The sequence below is a fragment of the Typopeltis vanoorti genome, chromosome 1 (genome assembly GCF_054136105.1).
Source record: "Typopeltis vanoorti isolate ZY-2024b chromosome 1, IOZ_Tvanoo_1.0, whole genome shotgun sequence".
In the NCBI taxonomy this organism is placed as follows: domain Eukaryota; kingdom Metazoa; phylum Arthropoda; class Arachnida; order Uropygi; family Thelyphonidae; genus Typopeltis; species Typopeltis vanoorti.
Genome location: NC_143549.1, coordinates 96,445,974 through 96,461,344, shown reverse-complemented (window position 1 = coordinate 96,461,344; position 15,371 = coordinate 96,445,974). Strand labels below are relative to the sequence as shown.

The window sequence follows — 15,371 nt, the reverse complement described above, 5'->3', positions numbered from 1 at the left end:
TTAGAAAGATTTAATGATAGAGTGAATGTGTCGCGAGGTTCAGAAGGTGAATTGGATTGGATGAAGCAAGAAATGAAATGGATGCGGAATGAAATTAAGAGAATTCAGGTCAAAACTATTAAAATAAATCATGATGGCATGAAAGAGATAACAAAAGATGAGCGAGTGGCGTTGTATGGCGACTCCATTCTTAAAGGTGTGCTAGAGGATAAAATGCACAAGGTATGTTTTCCAGGCGGTAAAATGAGTAGGGTGATTGAGGCATTGAATATGAGGCGGGAACGAGCAAAAGAGTTAATTGTATTAATTGGTACGAATGATTTGAGAGAGAACAAAGAGCATGTCAAAATGAATGTCAGGAGACTGCTTGGAAAGATAAAGGAGAATAGTGTGACAGGAAGGGTGGTCAGTGTGTTGCCTAGGTATGATTGTGGTGAAATGAGGCGGAGAGCAAGGATTATGAATGATATTCTGGCTGAAATATGTGAGGAGATGGGAGTACAGTTTGTTAATGTGTGGAATGAGTTTGAGGGACGAAGTGAGCTGTATGGGAGCGATGGACTGCATTTGAGTGGTTATGGTGTGAGTCGCTTGGAGAGACTGCTGCTGGAAGGTAGAGAAGTGAATAGAGAGAATGAATCAGATCGAGAGGGGAGTGATGTGGAAGAGCAGGAGAGTAAGATAAGAGAGATTGAAGGAGTGGAAATGAATGTGGAAGTGAGTGGTATGAGTATAGAAAATGAGAGAATGGGTGTGCAAGAGGAGTAGGGAAACGGCGAGGCTCAGGGTGGACAGGGATACACAGCGTGAGAAAGGTGGATGCTCCAAGAGGAGGTGAGAGAATGTGTAGGCAGGAAGGTAATGGGATGATCAGGGATCAAAAGGAAACAGATGGAATTGCAAAGGGTTCTAAAATGAAGAAGCAGAAAGGGAAATGGCCCCAGTCCAGCATGGAGAGATCACATCGAGTGAGTGGTATCAGTGGAACTAGCTGTAGATCCAGAAATGAATTGTTGTGTTTGTATACCAATGCTAGAAGTATAAGAAACGAGGCGGATGAAATGGTTGCACTAATTGCGTCTGTGCACCCAGAGATTGTCGGAATAAGTGAGACATGGTTAGATGAGGATGACATCCTGACAGGAATAGAGATGGAAAGGTATGATGTGTTTCGTGAGGATAGAAGGGGTAAAAAGGGAGGGGGAGTGCTATTGATGATAGAGAAAGAGTTATGTCCATACAAGGTAGAGATGCAAGAGGGAAATGGGGCCAGTGGTTTTGAGGCAGTATGGTGTGAGATAGAGGTGAATAGAATCAAATACTTGGTGGGATGTTGTTATAGACCTGGTAATGTGGATGGTGGTGATAGTGAAATGTATAGTCAAATAAGCCAAGCAAATAAGAAAAGGGTGATCATTATGGGTGATTTTAATTATGGCAATATAGACTGGAATGAAGAGATAGCAACTGGAAGTAAAGAAAATGAGTTTCTTGAGTTTTTGAGGGATAACTACCTCAGACAGTATGTAACAGAGGGCACAAGAGGATTAAGGGTCTTGGACTTGGTCATCTCATCGGAGGATGTAATTATCAATGAGGTATCAAATCATCCACCAATTGGTGAAAGTGACCATGAGGTGATTACTTGGGTGGTTGCCAGCAGTGCAAGGACCCCTGTGAAAAAAGGGTATATGTGGAACTACAAGGGGGGTGATTATGAAGAGCTCAGGAGACAGCTTGCAGGTGTAGCATGGAATGAGGAGTTAGCTGGAAAAGAGATCAATGCAGCTTGGGGGATTTTCAAAAAATATTTAGTGGATGCAATGTCTAAATGTATACCACGAGTGAGAAGGTTAAATAAGTTAGGTGTGAGATGGATGAATAAAGAGATTAAGCATGCAATACAGAGAAAAAGGGCATTGTGGAGGCAGCATAAGAGAAGTGGAAGTAACCAATTTCATGAGTTCTACAAAGACCAGGCAAGGAGAGTGACTTGGTTGGTGAGAGTAGCTAAAGAGAGGTATGAACAGCAGTTAGCTAATGAAGCTAAAAAGAATCCTAGGGAGTTCTTTCGATATGTAGCCAGCAAAAGAAAGAATGATTATAGAAGGATGACATTGATTGGAGGAAATGGTATAAAGACAGCTGTTGCAGAATGTGTGGTGGAGATACTTAATGAGCAGTTCATAAAGATCTTTCAATCTTGTGAATGTGACTTCATGGAGAGATTAAGAGCAGTTGATGATGGGGAGGAGAGACTGACTGTAAGTGAGCAAGAGGTGTTTGGGGAGTTGAGTAAACTAGATGTAAATAAGGCTGTGGGACTTGATAATATATCACCGCGTATTCTGAAGGAATGTGCCAGAGAGTTGACACCTGCTTTGACATATTTTTTTAATACGAGTCTTGCACTTGGTCAAGTCCCTAAAGAGTGGAAGGAGGGCAAGATTGTGCCACTTCATAAAGGAGGTGATCGAACTCAAGCATCAAACTATAGGCCTATCTGTGTGTCAGGTGTTGTAGTTAAGTTGTTGGAGAAGCTTGTGAGAACTAGGATCCAGAGTTGGGTTGACAACAATGGTATGATCTTTGATGGACAGCATGGATTTGCTAAAGGGAGGTCGTGTTTTAGTAATCTACTTACTTATTAGAATAAGGTGACTGCTTCCTTGGACAGAGGAGAAGGATACACAGTAATATACTTGGATTTTGCAAAAGCTTTTGATAGAGTACCTCATGATAAGTTGACAGTCAAACTAGAGCAGATGGGGTTGGATATTAGATTAGTGCATTGGATTGGAGACTGGCTATCTGATAGGTATCAACAAGTTGTGTATGGGGGTGCAATATCCAGGAAAAGGAAAGTCACTAGTGGAGTGCCTCAGGGATCTGTTTTAGGGCCATTACTATTTAACTTGTATATTAATGATATTGGCGAAGATTTGGATGGAGATATTCAGTTGTTTGCAGATGATGCAAAGTTGGGACGAACCATAAAGAGTAGTGAAGATGTTGTGGCCTTGCAAGAAGACTTGAATAAATTGAGTGATTGGGCAAGCAAATGGGGATGCGAGTTCAATGTTACAAAATGTAAGGTTTTAAAATTTGGAAAACAAAGATGGGATGCAGAATTTATGCTTGGTGAGAATATATTGTTGGAAGTAGAGGAAATAAGAGATCTGGGAGTGATAGTGGATAAGGATCTAAAATTTAGGGGATACATCGCCAAAATTGTGAAGACAACACAAAGACTTCTGGGAATGATGAGGAGGACACTGACGTGTAGAAGTAGGGAGATTCTTGTTCCATTGTATAAGGCTTTGATTAGGCCACACATGGACTATTATGCCCAGATTTAGTCACCTGGTTTTCAGAAGGATGAAGAGATGTTGGAAAGGGTCCAAAGGTGACTGACTAAGGTAGTTTCTGACCTCTGGAATGTCGAGTATGAGGAAAGATTGAAAAGATGTAATTTGCAGAGTCTAGTGGAGAGAAGGAAGAGGGGAGATATGATAGAGACCTACAAGTTGGTAAGGGGTTGTTATAGGATCAATGGTGGAGAAGTTTTACAAAGAATAGTGGGAGATCAGGGGAGAACCAGAAGTCATTCCTGGAAACTGTATAAAGAGGGTGTGAGTAGGGGAGTGAGAGACAGGTTTTTTTCATGCAGAGTTGTGAATGATTGGAATGCCTTGCCTGAGAGTGTGGTGTCTGCAAGGAGTTTGAATGTGTTTAAGACCCGGTATGATGAGATGTGTGTGAGATAAAAGGACCTCCTAGATGAGTCTTTGACTCCATGAGGTCTTGTTTAATAATAATAATAATAATAACAACCAGTTCGTTAAACAGTCTCCTTACCATTGATGTTTGAGTTGAAGTTTTGAAGTTCGAATCATTTGAACACTATAGGATTTAAATTAAGAATTTAAATTTAAATTCTTAATATGAATATGAAGGAGTACCTCATTTTACATATTTTTTTAGCTCCGCACTACTAATCTGGTACTCTATTCAATTCCACTAATGAAATTATTATTACCCAAGACCTCATGGAGTCAAAGACTCATCTGGGAGGTCCTTTTATCACACACACAGCTCATCATACTATGCTTTGAACACATTCAAACTCCCTGCAGACACCACACTCTCAGGCAAGGCATTCCAATCATTCACAACTCTGCATGAAAAAACCTTTTGTATTGTTATAAGTTTTGTATCGTTATAAGCATTTCCCAGTGAGTATCAGTCACCATGTGCTGTAATGGTAAAATCAAGCTGTTTTTGAAGAGAAAACACAAAAAAATGCATTTTTTGCAAAAGTGCAGAGGAGTGTTATTTTCGTGTTTTTCGCACACAAATACAAGGTATTCCAATCATTTACAACTCTGCACGAAAAGAACCTGCCTCTCACTCCCCTACTCACACCCTCTTTGTACATTTTCCAGTGATGACCTCTGGTTCTCCCCTATCTTCTACTATTTTCTGTAGAACTTCTCCAGCATTGCTCCTATAACAACCCCTTACCAACTTGTAGGTCTCTATCATATCTCCCCTCTTCCTCTTGTCCACCAGACTCTGTAAATTGCATCTCCTCAATCTTTCCTCATACTTGACATTCCAGAGGTCAGAAACTACCTTAGTCAGTCTTGGGCCCTTTCCAACATCTCTTCATTCTTCTGAAAACCAGGTGACCTAATCAAAGCCTTATACAATGTAACAAGAATCTCCCTACTTCTACACGTTAGTGTCCTCCGCATCATTCCCAGAAGCCTTTGTGTTGTCTTCACAATTTTGGCGATGTGTCCCCTAAATTTTAGATCCTTATCCACTATTACCCCCCAGATCTCTTATTTCCTCTACCTACAACAATATATTCTCACTAAGCATAAATTTTTCATCCAATCTTTGTTTTCCAAATTTTAAAACCTTACATTTTGCAACATTCAACTCATATCCCCATTTCCATGCCCAGTCACTCAATTTATTCAAGTCTTCCTGCAAGGTCAACATTCTCACTACTCTTCATGGTTTGTCCCAACTTTGCATCATCAGTAATGGCCCTAAAACAGATCCCTGAGGCACTCTGCTAGTGACTTTCCTTTTCCTTGACATCACCCCCCCCCCATACACAACTTGTTGATACCTATCAGACAGCTAATATCCATCCCCATCTGCTCCAGTTTGACTATCAATTTCTCATGAGGTACTTTATCAAAAGCCTGTGTAAAATCCAAGTATATCACTGTGTATCCTTCTCCTCTGCCCAAGGAAGCAGTCACTTTATTGTAATAAGTAAGTATTATAGATTACTAAAGATGACCTCCCTTTAGCAAATCCATGCTGTCCATCAAAGTTGATACCATTGTTGTCAACCCAACTCTGGATCCTAATTCTCACAAGCTTCTCAAACAACTTAACCACAACACCTGACACACAGATAGGCCTATAGTTTAATGCTTGAGTTCGATCACCTCCTTTATGGTGCTATTAATTAATTAGAATATTATTATTAATATGATAAAATCCAATATATATATATTAAGTAGTGTATCATTTATGTATGATTCTCATATTTATCTTCTTTTTTTTACTTCAGGAAACTAAATGAAGAAATGCACAAAGATGAACAAAATAAAAAACATAGGAGATTGCACAATATCAAACATGCATCATATGTAAGGAAGCAAATTGAAGAGAAAGAAAAAGAACAAATTGATCAAAGGAAAGAATTTTACAAAGAAGGAGCTCGTCAGCAGCATGAAGAAAAGCAAAGAAGAGCTAGGTTAGAAGTTGTGAAGCAGAAAAAGCTAAACCAAATGAGGTAAACATTCCTTTTTATTGTTGCAAAATTGTTATCATGGTTGTTTTATCTCAATATTCTGGTAACTTTTTTTTACTTGCCTGAAATGGTAATGAGATGAAACACTATAGTGTCCTATATGAGTTAGCTCATTATAAATGTTCAATTAGAATTACTTTTTGTTATCATTCTATCTGGAAATGACAGCAGTTTTCTCCCTCCGTCCATACTAAATTTTATCTAATGTTATTGGTTCAGAAATTCATATTTCATCATATTTCCTGATACATACCATATAGGGGCATATAGACTACTATGACAGTACCACATGATTAAGTTTACATTAATACTAATCTGCTATCAACAATTTTCCTCCAAATTAGTCTGTTACTTGTAAGCACTCCAATATTGTCATATTTAACATTTCTTTCTTCTAAGACACTTCTGACTGAATCATTGCACCTAGACCTTGGTCTTCCATTACATCTCTTTCCTACCATCTTGGCATCAAGCACCTATTTTGCTAACCTTTCCTCTTCCATTTCTGTTTGGGTGGCCACACCATCTTAGATTAGCTCTATTCACACATTCTTGAATAGTAACAATGTCAAGTTGCTTTCTAATATCTTGATTTTTAATATGATACTGACATTGATACAATCTGTTTACTCTTCATCTTTCTCGGAACTCTCTTATCTGTGGTCTCTAATCTTTGATTAAATGCTTTATTTCTAACTTAACTCGCATATGGAAATGATAGAAGAGGAGAGAGGGAATGAGAGAGAGGTTTGGGAATGATAGAAGAGGAGATGATAGGATAAGGGGAAGAGAGGGGAATGAGAGAGAGAGAGAGAGAGAGTTATGGGAATGATAGATGAGGAAAGAATAGGATAAGTGGAAGAGAGGGAATGAGAGAGAGTTATGGGAATGATAGAAGAGGAGAGAATAGGATAAGTGGAAGAGAGGGAATGAGAGAGAGAGTTATGGGAATAATAGAAGAGAGAATGGAAACAGTGGGAAAGAGGGAATGGTAAGAGGTGTAATGTATGGTGATTCAATGATCCGTGGTGTGCAAGATAGGATGTGTGAGGAGTGTTTGCTTGGAGGAAAGATAGAAAGTGTGGCAATGGCAACTAAGGCAAGACGGGATATTTAGTGGGGGTATTGCTATAAACCAAGGAGCACACAGGGTGTGGACCAGGTGATGTTAAACAGTTAAGCTTGGCAAGTGCAAGAAGGATGATTGTTATGGGAGATTTTAACTACAGCAGTATAAATTAGGAGAGGAAGATGCATGTAGCAATAAGGGAATGGAATTCCTAGAATTCTTGAGGGACAAATGTCTTAGGCAACATGTAATAGAGGGAACAAGAGGTTCAAGAATTTTGGATTTGTCATAGCATCAGAAGAGTTGATAATAACTGAGATGACATCTCTCCCACCAGTTGGAGAGAGTGACCATGTGGTTTGGACTTGGAAGATGAGTAGACATGCAGGAGTATCAAAGAGATGGGAACATATGTGGAATTATAAGACAGATGATTGCAATAGTCTTAGACATCAACTTGGGGACGTTTCGTGGAGGGAGGAATTGGAAAGCCGGGATATCATTAGTGCTTGGGAAATTGTGAAGAAATATTTGTGAGCAGCAATAGTAAGCTGTATTCCACAAGTGAAGAAGAGGACACAATTTGGTGTAAAGTGGATGACAAACAATATTAAACAGGAACTGCATATGAAAAAGAGGCTATGGAAGAGATATAAGAAGACATGTGAAGAGCAGATGCATGAAGAATATAAGACACGGACCAGAAGAGTGACTAGTATGGTAGAGAAGGTGAAAGTGGAATATGAGAAGAGATTGGCCCTAAGATCCAAAGAAAATCATAGGAATTTTTTAGCTATGTGGCCAGTAGGAGTAGAAATGATTGTGGAAGAATGACATTGTGGAATAAAAATGGGAGAATAGAGTTACTGATGCAGAGGACATAGTGGAATTGTTCAATGAATACTTTATTGGTGTATTTCATCCTAGAGGAGTAAATTTTAATACTAGAGGGATAGGGCAGGTTTGAGGTTTAGAGGTGCAGGAGGAGAGCGTGTTCCAAATACTGAGTACTCTGGATGTTAATAAAGCTGTGGGACTGGATGGTATTTCACCACGAGTTTTGAGAGAATGTGCTAAGGAACTGACAGCTCCTTTGACCTGACTTTTCAATGAAAGTGTGGCTATGGGAAAGGTGTCCATGGAATGGAAGGAAGGTAAGATAGTGCCATTGCATATGGGTGGTAGCAGACTGGGAATGTCCAATTATTAGCCAGGTTTGTGTGTCATCAGTAGTTGTTAAGATCTTGGAGAAATTATTAGGGACTGTATACAACATTGGGCAGATGAGGGTAATGTTATCTGTGCGAGTCAACATGGATTTGTGAGGGGGGCGCTCTTGTTTTAGTAATATGGTAGCCTTTTATAATAAAGTTACAAGAGCAGCAGATGAGGGAAAGGCATATACTGCCATTTTCTTGGATTTAGCGAAGGCATTTGATAGGGTGCCACATGAAAAGCTGATATTTAAGTTGCAACACATGGGTTTGGATGTCAGGTTGGTCAACCAGATTCAGGATTGGCTGTCCGATAGGTATCAGAGAGTTGTGTATGGTGGGGCAGTTTCAAAGAGGCAGAGGATTACAAGTGGGGTCCCACAGGGCTCAGTACTGGGACCTATATTGTTTAACCTTTATATCAGTAACATTGTCAGTGGAATGCAGGGAGATATTCAGTTGTTTGCAGATGATATGAAGCTGGGAAGGGTTATTAGTAATAGTGTAGTCCTGCAAGAGGATTTGAATAAGCTAGACAGATGGGCAAATAAATGGGGGTGTCAGTTTAATGCAGCAAAATGTAAGGTCTTGAGGTTTGGTTCACATTGATGGGATGCTGCATACTCGATTGGAGGAGCTATTCTGGAGGAAGTAGGGAGACTAGAGATTTGGGGTTGATGATTGATAGAAACCTGAAATGCAAGGGACATGTGGCAAAGGTGGTGAAGGTAACATACAGGATTGCTGCAATAATGAGAAGGACGCTGACCTGCAGGGATAAAAGAGTTATCATTCCATTGTATAAGACCCTGATCAGACCACACTTAGACTATTGTTCTCAGATTTGGTCCCCAGGATTTGAAGGGGATAAATTAACTGTGGAAAGGGTACAAAGGCGGATAACAAAGACTGTACAATGTTAGTTATGAGGATCGGCTGAGGGAAGATGGACTGCAGAGTTTGGTGGATAGAAGAAGGAGAGGTGATATGATTGAGATTTTTAAACTGTTGAGAGGTGGTTACAGGGTTGACACCGCGCCGTTCTTTTGTTTGGTTGAACAGCTGGAAGGAGTGATGACAAGGGGGCCATCCCCCTGGAAGTTATAAAAGGAAACAGTGAGTAAGAGGGTGAGGAGTGGTTTCTTTGCATGGAGGGTGGTTGCACTGTGGAATGCATTGCCTGATAGAGTGGTGAGAGCGAGAATGGTCAATGAGTTTTAGGAGTGGTATGATATTCTTTGTGTTTCCTAGGAGGCACCTCCCATGATGAGGCTTGATAAATTTGTGTTTCCTGGGAAGGACCTCCTGTGATGAGTCTTTTGACTACTTGGAGGTGTTTTGAATTGTGGTGATTGTGGTGTTTTGAAAAGTTTTTTGGTTGGCTTTTTGTCATATGCTTTTTCCAGATTTACAAAATTTAATTACAGATCCTGTCATATTCCATTATTACTCACTTATCTGTTGTAAAGTGAAAATCTGATCTTGTCAACCTCTGTTTTACCTGAACTTTCTTCTCCAAATTTCTCTTCCAGAATTTTTCTCAACCTCTTTCAAGCTGCTTGCAGACATCTTTCCTGGAACACTTAGTAGAGAAATTTCTCTGCTATTCTCACATTCAGCTTTATTGCATTTTTTTGGAGATGGGAACTATGAGAGCTACTTCATCATCTGGAATTCCAATACGTGATCAGGCCATCTTAATTATGCAGTATAGCCACTGCAAAACTTTTATACCTCTATATTTGAGCATTACTGATCGAATATCATTACTACTCCAGCTCAATTTCCAAAGTTCGAGTTTTTGATGACTTTTTCCACCTGAAGTATTGATATTTACTCTTCTTTGCATTCCTCTTGAAAATTTTCTACTATTGTTTTGTCACTGCTTATTTCATTTGACAATCTTTCAATATATTTAGTCCAGACATCTAAAATATCCTTATCTTCAGTTTTCATATCCTCTTTGATTCCTTTTACAATTCTTTTTATCATTTCTAAGCTTTTCAATAGCCTCCAGAACATTTTGCCACCTTCCTGATATTCATCTTCTATATACTTACCGAAGTCTTCCCACTGACTTTTGTATAGCTACTTTTACACATAGCTTCTCTCTTACATTTTTCTATGTATTATTTTAGGGCATCTGCCAACTTATATGCTAGGAACTTTCATTATGTTTTCCTCTAAATTAAAGATGCCAAGAAATTACCATATTTTTCCGTGTATAAGATGCCCCCATGTATAAAACAAACCCTACTTTTTTGAATCCAAAATTACGAAATCAATATTTTAAACATAAAACAGAACACATTTGATATTTACTCCTTTGATGTTTTTTTTTTAAATATTTAAAGAATATTTAGTAATTAGGTAATATTTTAACTTTTATGACTTTTAACTTGAATTTTGAAGAATATGAATTGTTTTTTATTTTCGGACATTTTTATGGGCTAGTGCTCAAAATATTGTTAATGTATTAACTTATTGGAGTTGCAGACATATGAATGCTTTCAGAGTTCTGATTGGTTTATTCAGAATCAGCCGTTAATGACATCAATTGGCAGAGTTAACAAAGGCTGATGATTGATGGAAGCCTGTTCGCGGAGACAAGATACCAGCAATTTCGGCATGGCAACCACGGGTCTCGCAACTGATTACACCCCCCCCCCCCCGTGTATAAGACAATCCCCAATTTTTGTTCTAAAAATCTTAGAAAAGTGTCGTCTTATAAAATACAGTACATTCTTGGTTTCATCTTTTATCAAAGTGTAAGCAAACAATGTTGCATGTGAAGTAACATCATGACTGAACTACTTGCATATAGAGGTTAATGACTTCACATCAATTGCCAAAATGCAACAGACATATCCTTACGGACATGTATAATGCTATGCATTATGGAATGGGCCACTATCTAGACCAGTTTTGATCTTTATTGAAGTCTCATCAGTGAGAGCCAGACCCAGAAGTGATAAATAGGAAGTCATATTCTCAAGTGAAAAAAACTTTCAACACCTACCTCTAATCCAGAGTATTTTAGTAATAAGGTGAAACACCTTGTGACTACTTGTATATGGAAATATGACTTCTGCATTGGGTTTATCCTTCTTCTTCTTCTATGTGTTCAGTTGGAGTTTGCTCCAGTAGCTGACTTTTTTTTCATGACTGCTTCTCTGACAAAAACAGCAGGGGCTTTGGCCTCAACTGGCATGAAATCTCAATATGTGAAGATTCACAGTCGGTCCACATGATATATCATTTACAAACAAGTTAAATAGCAGGGGGCTCAAGAACATAACTCTGGGGCATGCCACTGGTTACCCTCCTTTTTTGAGACACTGTTCCATCATACACAACCTGCTGATATCAGTCAGAGCACCAATCTCTGATCCATCTAACCAATATACCCTATTTCCATCCTTTGCAGCTTGTACACCAACTTATCATGTGGTAATCTATCAAATGCTTTTGCCAAGTCCAAGAATATCACTGTATATGAATCTACCTTATCTAACACACTTCTTACCTTATCATAAAATGCAAGTAAATTATCAAAACAGGACCTATCCTTTACAAATTCATGCTGATCATCATAAAGAATGCTATATCCATCAACCCAATCCTGTATTCTATTCCTTATCAATCTCTCCAGCATCTTGACCACAACCGCAGTTATACAGACTGGCCTATAATTGGAGACTTCTGTCTTAGGACCATACTTGTGGGTGGTACTATTTTGCCTTCTTTCCACTCCTTAGGAACCCTACCCACTCCAAGACTTTCATTAAATAACAAGGTCAAGGGCATAGCCAACTGCGGTGCACATTCCTTACGAATACGTGGTGATATGTCATTCATTCCCACAGTCTTATTAACATCTAACCCAACCAACATCTGATACACCTCTGATTCTTTCACTTCCAGTTCTCCTAACACTTGCCTCTCTTCTATATATTGCACTGAATCATTTACACCAGTATGATATACACTGATAAAGTTCTCATTCATAATTCTACTATATCCTTTGCAGCTGTTATTGCCTTCACTTGACTATCCACTGGTGGATAGTCAAGGCAGCTGTTATTGCTTTGACTATCCACCAGTGTTAATCTGCCATAATTATTCTTCCTTTTGCTTGCCATATAGTGGAAAAATTCCCTTAAATGAACCTTAGCCTAACCAGCCAATCTCCTCTCCTACTGCACCTTTTCTTTCTTTACCATGCTCGTCATCTAGCCTGCACTTTATACACTTCATGGATCCGATCATCACCAATTGTCTTGTACCTCCTCCATAGGCTTCTTTTCTTTTCCAGCACAGCTTGCTTGAGTTCACTGTTCATCCATTTCACTCCTATTCTATTTACTCACTTAACCCTTGGTATGTAGTTGAGCATTGCATATGTCAGATACTGCCTTATGAATTTCCATGCACTGTCAACATCTTTTCTGCACAGCTCATCTGCCCAATGTATTGATGCTAGTTGACTACATAGTTTCCCATAATCACTTACCTTATAATTCCATATAATATCCCTTTATAACCTGTTCTTATTTCACCACTTCCCAAACAAGTACCTCATGATCACTCTCACCAACTGGCAGCAGTGTTGACACTTCATTAACAACTACATCTTCTGAAGTTATCACCAAATCCAAAACATTAAAGCTTCTAGTTGCTTCATTCACATGCTGCTGAAGATATTATCTCTCAGAAATTCTGCGAACTTGCTTTTCTTGTTCCCATACACTCCTCCTTTCATTCTATATTCCTGTAATTCACCCACCAATTGGTAAGAGTGACCATGAAGTGATTACCTGGGTGGCTGCCAGCAGCGTGAGGTCCCTCGCACTGCTAAGTGACCTAACTCTTTTCTGCTAAGAAAAGAGTATGTGGACCTATGGGGGGGGGGGGTATGAAGAGCTCAGGAGACAGCTAGCATGGAATGAGGAGTTAGCTGGAAAAGAGATCAATGCCATTTGGGGGATTTTCAAAAACTCTAGTAGATGCAATGTTTAAATGTATTCCAAGGGTGAGAAGGTTAAATAAGGTAGGTTTGAAATGGATGAATAAAGAGATTAAGCATGATACAGAGAAAAAGGGCATTATGGAGGCAGCATAAGAGAAGTGGAAATAACCAATTCCATGAGGACTACAAAGACTAGGCAAGATGGGTGACTTGGTTGGTGAGGGTAGCTAAAGAGAGGTATGAACATCAGTTAGCTAATGAAGCAAAAAAGAATCTGAAGGAGTTCTTTCGATATGTAGCCAGTAAAAGAAAGAATGATTATGGAAGGATGACATTGACTGGAGAAAATGCTATAAAGACAGCTTTTGCAGAATGTGTGGTGGAGATACTTAATGAGCAGTTTATAAAGGTCTTTCAGTCTTGTGAATGTGACTTCATGGAAAGATTGAGAGCAGTTGATGATGGGGAAGAGAGACTGACTGTAAATGAGCAAGAGGTGTATGGGGAGTTGAGTAAACTAGATGTTAATAAGGCTGTGGGACTAGATAATATATCACTACGTATTCTGAAGGAATGTGCCAGGGAGTTGACACCTGTCTTGACATTTTTTTTAATACGAGTATTGCACTCGGTCAAGTCCCTAAGGAGTAGAAGGAGGGCAAGATTGTGCCACTTAATAAAGAAGGTGATAGAACTCAAGCATCAAACTATAGGCCTATCTGTGTGTCAGGTGTTGTAGTTAAGTTGTTTGAGAAGCTTGTGAGAACTAGGATTCAGAATTGGGTTGACAACAATGGTATTATCTTTCATGGGCAGCATGGATTTACTAAAGGGAGATCATGGTTTTAGTAATCTGCTTACTTATTAGAATAAGGTGACTGCTTCCTTGGACAGAGGAGAAAGATACACAGTAATATACTTAGATTTTGCAAAGGCTTTTGATAGATTACTGCATGATAAGTTGATAGTCAAACTGAAGCGGATGGGGTTGGATATTAGATTGGTGCATTGGATTGAAGACTGGCTATCTGATAAGTATCAACAAGTTGTGTATGGGGGGGAGCAATATCCAGGAAAAGGAAAGTTACTAGTGGTGTGCCTCAGAGGTCTGTTTTAGGGCCATTGCTGTTTAACTTGTATATTAATAATATTGGTGAAGATTTGGATGGAGATATTCAGTTGTTTGCAGATGATGCAAAGTTGAGATGAACCATGAAGAGTAGTGAAGATGTTGTGGCCTTACAAGAAGACTTGAGTAAATTGAGTGATTGGGTACGGGAATTGGGATTTGAGTTCAGTGTTGCAAAATATAATGTTTTAAAGTTTGGAAAACAAAAATGGGATGCAGAATTTATGCTTGGTGAGGATATATTGTCGGAGGTGGAGGAAATAAGAGATCTGGGGGTGATAGTGGATAAGGATCTGAAATTCAGGGTACACATAGCCAAAATTGTGAAGACAACACAAAGGCTTCTGTATAATAAATTTAGTTTAATCCTTTATCCAAGTGTGAGCAAACAAAGTTTGCACCTGAAAGTATCTTCAGGACTGGGGTAAGGGGTACAACACCAGGGCAACTCCTTGCTAGGTGGAGTACGCTAACATCACTCCTATCTCAGTATCTCCCATAATGCAAAATACATCTCCTTGCAGATATGTCTAATGTTATGCATTAAGGGAAGGGCCACTACCCAGACTACTTTCGACCTTTATTGAGGTCTCTTCAGTGGTAGCCAGGCCCAAGTGGAGATACCAGCCAGAAGCATTAGCAAAGTCATCTCTACCTGTAGGAGTTGCCAAATGGTGTGCCACCTTTTTAATAAATTACTCTGGATTTAGGTGGCACACCATTTGGCAACTCCTACTAGTAGCGATGACTTTGCTAATGCTACTGGCTGATATCTCCACTTGGGCCTGGCTCCCACTGAAGAGACCTCAATAAAGGTCGAAAGTAGTCTGGGTAGTGGCCCTTCCCTTAATGCATAACATTAGACATATCTGCAAGGAGACATGTTTTGCATTATGGGAGATACTGAGATAGGAGTGATGTTAGCTTGCTCCACCTTTGCAAGGAGTTGCCTGGTGTTGTACCACCTTACCCCAGTCCTGAAGATACTTTCAGGCACAAACTTTGTTTGCTCACACTTGGATAAAGGATTAAACTAAATTTATTATATTCTAACCAAGTGAAAAATAAACTTTCAACAAAGGCTTCTGGGAATGATGCTGATGACACTGACTTGTAGAAGTAGGGAGATTCTTGTATAAGGCTTTGATTAG

At 39.3% G+C, this 15,371-nt stretch overlaps 1 protein-coding gene across 1 annotated transcript in view; it reads left to right on the top strand.

The window, feature by feature from the left end:
- LOC150110236 (cilia- and flagella-associated protein 45-like) overlaps positions 1–15,371 on the top strand; it is a 168,219-nt gene that overhangs the window by 151,119 nt on the left and 1,729 nt on the right. The window contains exon 11 of the mRNA XM_090392294.1: positions 5,597–5,821. Coding sequence (XP_090248420.1) covers positions 5,597–5,821 — 225 coding nt within the window. The remainder of the gene's footprint in view (positions 1–5,596; positions 5,822–15,371) is intronic.